At 52.8% G+C, this 5,095-nt stretch overlaps 1 protein-coding gene across 11 annotated transcripts in view; it reads left to right on the plus strand.

Moving 5' to 3' along the window:
• Window positions 1-1,527, plus strand: part of TMEM134 (transmembrane protein 134) — a 5,679-nt gene extending 4,152 nt beyond the window's left edge. For 4 of the 11 annotated variants that reach the window (XM_025357639.1, XM_025357638.1, XM_025357640.1 and 1 more), the window contains 2 exons: window positions 752-796; window positions 996-1,527. In XM_025357639.1, coding sequence (XP_025213424.1) covers window positions 752-796; window positions 996-1,189 — 239 coding nt within the window. In that variant the 3' untranslated portion in view covers window positions 1,190-1,527. Of the gene's footprint in view, window positions 1-565; window positions 797-995 lie in introns of all 11 variants that reach the window. The other 7 variants (XM_025357641.1, XM_025357643.1, XM_025357636.1 and 4 more) reach the window with 6 other exon arrangements.
• Window positions 1,528-5,095: the final 3,568 nt, after the last annotated feature.

The following is a 5,095-nucleotide window of genomic DNA, read 5'->3' on the forward strand; positions in this document are numbered from 1 at the left end:
TTTTTTTTTTTTTTGAGACGGAGTCTCGCTCTGTCGCCCAGGCTGGATTGCAGTGGCCCGATCTCGGCTCACTGCAAGCTCCGCCTCCCGGGTTCACGCCATTCTCCTGCCTCAGCCTCCGGAGTAGCTGGGACTACAGGCGCCCGCCACCACGCCCGGCTAGTTTTTTGTATCTTTTAGTAGAGACGGGGTTTCATCGTGTTAGCCAGGATGGTCTCGATCGCCTGACCTCGTGATCCGCCCGTCTCGGCCTCCCAAAGTGCTGGGATTACAGGCTTGAGCCACCGCGCCCGGCCCCCCCATCCCTCTTCTAACTGGGGACCCAGGACCCCTGCACTGCCCTCTTCTTACCACCCATATCCCGATCACCTGTACTGTTTAGCTTTCAGGTTCTTATTGGTTCGTCCACTAAGGATGGGCCATGAGGGCAGGGGCCTTTTCTGCCCTTCAGGGCGGAATTCCCAGTACCAGGCACTCAGTAGGTGTTCCATAAATGTTTGTTGAATGACTAGAAGCCCACCCCAAGGAGCAAATAAAAATCTCTCAAGTTTCACACACTTCCCAGGGCCTGCTCAGTGCCTTGCTCTGGAAACAGAGCTTGGTGAGCTTCCTGGAGAAGGTCTCTGCCTAGGGCACCTTCAGCTCAGGTGGTGGGGGGCATCATTCCTTAGGGCTGAGCCGGGCTGGGGGTGGGAGCCCCCGCCCTCACCACTGCTCCTGCCCCCACCCCCGCGGCTCCGTCTGTGTGCAGTGCTGATCCTGGTCGGCGTGGGACTGGAGGCGACCCCCTCTCCAGGTGAGCGACCCTCCCGCCCCCACAGGCAGAGGACACCCCTGTCTTGTGTCCACGGGTCCACGGCAAGCCCTCCCACCTCCCGGCAGTACACGGCCACTTTTCAGCTGGGAGAGAGGCTTGCCCGGGCAGTCAGCGGCAGCCCGGAAGGCCTCGCAGCCCCTGCCCCCTTGCCCTGACCGGGCTGTGGTCCCTCCCGCAGGTGTCTCCAGCGCCATCTTCTTCGTGCCGGGCTTCCTGTTGTTGGTGCCTGGAGGTGGGAGCGGGCACCGGGGCGGAAGGGGCGGGGCCGCGAGGAGAGGAGGGGAGGGGCTGCGGAGTGGGACTGAGGGCGGGGTCGTGGGGAGGGGAGGGGCCTCTGCGCTGACAGGCCCTGCCCCACAGTCTATCACGTGATCTTCATCTACTGCGCGGTCAAGGGCCACCGGGGCTTCCAGTTCTTCTACCTGCCCTACTTCGAGAAGTGACCGCGGCGCAGCGTGGACTCCTTGCATCCACGTGGGCGTCTCTCTGACCCACGCCCTGTTCCGTTCCCCTCATCTCAAGGGAAGAGGCCCTCCAGGGCCCTCGAAACCCCAGCCCCTAGGGAGTTTGCTCAGGAAGTTTGGGGAATGCAGGCCTGGCCCTGGGAAAGCCGCCCCTCGCCTGCTCTGTGCCTTAACTTATTCTCGGGCCATGCGGCTGCTAGGTTGCTATTATTTTGTGCTAATAAAAGAGTAGTTGATTCCACCAGAGGCAATTGCTCTCCTCTTGCCCTGCCACCACGAGCCCAGCCCACCAGCCTGACCACAGCCCCCCTCCCAAGGACTGACCCTGAGGCTGAAGGGCTTCGAGTACCACCAAACACGTGGCAGCCCTGATGCTGAGGCTTGCCCAAAGGTACGGGGCATGTTAGGGGCAGAGCTGGCCGTAGAAAGCCTGCCTTGCCAGCCAGGAGGCAGCCAGAACAGCCTGCCCCACCCCCAGCCCTTGGATGACTCAACCAGCCCGTCTCTGTCTGGTGGCCCTGGCCAAGAGCACTCAGAGATGACGCAGGCCTGGGGCCTGGAGGCTGGTATCCTAGTTCCAGCCTGGCTCTGGGGCCCTGGGCTGCCACAGCCAGCCCTGAATGTGGGCCATGCCAAGGCAGCGGCCCAGCCCCCTCCACCCACTGCCTTCCTTCCCAGTCCCAGAGGTTGGGAGAACCTGGGGGCAGAGGGCATAGGAAGCCGTGCCTGACGGACACCCTCAGTGATCAAAGACTTGGGAATGCAGAATGTTAAAAACAAACCATCTCAGAATTTTGGAAAATCAGAGCATTTCAGAATCTTAGGAACCAAGAAACAGAATCTTTGAGAAGCCTGAAATCTGAGATCATAGTCGCTACCAGTTATCAAGTTGTTAAAAGGCACCAGGATGGCCGGGCGCAGTGGCTCAAGCCTGTAATCCTAGCACTTTGAGAGGCCAAGGTCGGAGGATCGCTTGAGCCCATGAGTTCGAGACCAACCTGGATAACATGGTGAGACCCCATCTCTATTTAAAAAAAGAAAAAAAAAAAAAGCATTAGGCCCTGCGCTAAGCAGTGAACACGGGTTATATCTCGTAATTTTCATTACCTCAGTCCCATTTTACAGATGAGGACTGACTCGCCCAAGGACAGCCAGCAGGTGGTAGGTAGAATTAGAAACATAACCCAGGGCTCCAGCTCCCTGGCCCAGGGCTCTTCCCATGACACTGTGGGGGAGGGAGAAGGAAACCAGCACTGAGCTGGTCTCCCCTACCAGCCAACCAAGAGGCTGACTGAGTGAGCAAGAGTTGGGAGGCCCTGTTGGTGCACCTGCCCGCACAGTCTGTCTCCCCCACCGAAACATGGGTCCCACGAACCACTGCAGCACCCAACACAGCGGGGCCTTCAGGGCTCTTGAGTTAGATGAATGGACACCCAGACTCCTGCTGTCACTCCCACCCTTCCAGGCCCCACAGACTTCCCACCCTCAACCCCCATTCAAGGCACTTTGGGGGTACCCATTGGATGCAGGAACTCCTAAACCAGTGGTCTTCCAACTAGCTGTGGTAAAGGACCAGTTTTTATTTCTAATCCGTCATGGTCCGGTACTTTCATAAGAAGAACTAGCCAGGTGTGATGCCTCATGCCTGTAATCCCAGCACTTTGAGAGGCCAAGGTGGGAGGATCACTTGAGCCCAGGAGTTCGAGACCAATCTGGGAAACATGGCAAAACCCCATCTCTACGAAAAATACAAAAATTAGCCAGGCATGGTTGGGCGCCCATAGTCCCAGCTACTTGGGGAGCTGGGGTGGAAGGATCACTGAGCCTGGGAGGCTGCAGTGAGCCATGATTGCACCCCTGTACTCCAGCCTGGAAGACAGAGTGAGATCTATCTCAAAAAAAAATAACAAAAATTTTAAAAACTAGAAAAATGAAATAAAAAACATACAGAGGCCAGGCGTGGTGGTTCATGCCTGCAATCCCAGCACTTTGGGAGGCCGGGGCAGGCGGCTCACGAGATCAGGAGTTCGAGACCAGCCTGACCAACAGGGTGAAACCCCATCTCTATGAAAAATACAAAAAAAATTAGCCGGGTGTGGTGGCGCACGCCTGTAATCCCAGCTACTCAGGAGGCTAAGGCAGGAGAATCGCTTGAACCCGGGAGGCAGAGGTTGCAGTGAGCCGAGATTGCGCCACTGCACTCCAGCCTGGGCGACAGAGCAAGACTCTGTCTCAAAAAAAAATAAAAATACAGAATACAAGCCCACAGTTTATCAGGTTAGACATACTATTACATTTCAATAAATATAATCAGAACAAACATAGGAAAAAGGAAAAATGACAAAAATCATTGAATATGAACAAACGGCAATTAACACAGAATCGCAACTAACAACGTTTTATCATTCTTTTTTTTTTTCTTTTTTTTTTGAGACGCGTCTCACTGTCTCCCAGGCTGGAGTGCAGTGGCACAATCTCGGTTCACTGCATCCTCTCCCAGCTGAAGCGATTCTCATGCCTCAGCCTTCCCAGTAGCTAAGATACAGGCACATGCCACCATGCCCAGCTAATCTTTGTATTTTTAGTAGAGACAGGTTTTCACTATGTTGGCCAGGCTGGTCTCCAACCCCTGAGCCACCTCACCAGACTTCATTCTACAATCCTAACAGAAAGCAATTTCAGAAGTGGTGATTTCCATGATTAGAAGTCTGCATTAGGAATCAGCAAAGTATAGTCCACAGAATGGTTTTTATATTTTGTAATGGTTGGAGAAAAGTCAAATAATAATAAGATTTTATAACATAAAATTATATAATATTCAAATTTCCATGTCAATAAATGAAGTTTTACTATTATTTATTAAATTTCCGACATAGCCACACTCATTTGTTGGTAACTTGACTTTGCACTATAAACTTCGACAGCAGGTTGCGTGAGCAGCTCTTTTTTTAATAAGATTTGCTTTTTTTATTCTGCAGTTTCAATAGGATATATCCAGATATATGCTTATTTATTTATTTATTCATTCATTTATTTATTTTTGAGATGGAGTCTCGCTCTGTCACCCAGGCTAGAGTGCAGTGGCGAGATCTCGGCTCACTGCAAGCTCCGCCTCCCAGGTTCACACCATTGTCCTGCCTCAGCCTCCCGAGTAGCTGGGACTACAGGCGCCCGCCACCACGCCTGGCTAATTTTTTGTGTTTTTAGTAGAGAGGGGGTTTCATCGTGTTAGCTAGGATGGTCTTGATCTCCTGACCTCATGATCTGTCCACCTCGGCCTCCCAAAGTGCTGGGATTACAGGTGTGAGCCACCGCACCCGGCATATACATTTATTTTTATTTACCCTACTCTGGCTTCAGTTTGTTCCTTCAGTCTGGGGACTTGAAGTCTGTGGAAGTCTTTATGGAAAAATTTCAGCCATTATCTCTTTGATTATTGCTTATCGCTCATTCTCTATATATTTCCTCCACCTGAGACTCCCAAGGACTTATCTGTCTTCTTCTTTGAAGCAGGGTCTCGCTTTGTCACCAAGGCTGGAGTGCAGTGGCATGATCACTGCAGCCTCCAACTTCTGGGCTCAAGTGATTCTCTCACCTCAGCCTCCTGAATAGCTGGGACTACAAGCATGAGCCACCACACACCACACCCAGCCTTTTTTTTTTTTTTTTTTTTTTTTAAGAGTCAGGGTCTGGCCAGGCGCAGTGGCTCACGCCTGTAATCCCAGCACTTTGGGAGGCTGAGGCAGGTGAATCACAAGGTCAGGAGTTTGAGACCATCCTGGACAACATGGTGAAACCCTGTCTCTACTAAAAA

The sequence above is a fragment of the Theropithecus gelada genome, chromosome 14, assembly GCF_003255815.1.
Source record: "Theropithecus gelada isolate Dixy chromosome 14, Tgel_1.0, whole genome shotgun sequence".
Taxonomy (NCBI): domain Eukaryota; kingdom Metazoa; phylum Chordata; class Mammalia; order Primates; family Cercopithecidae; genus Theropithecus; species Theropithecus gelada.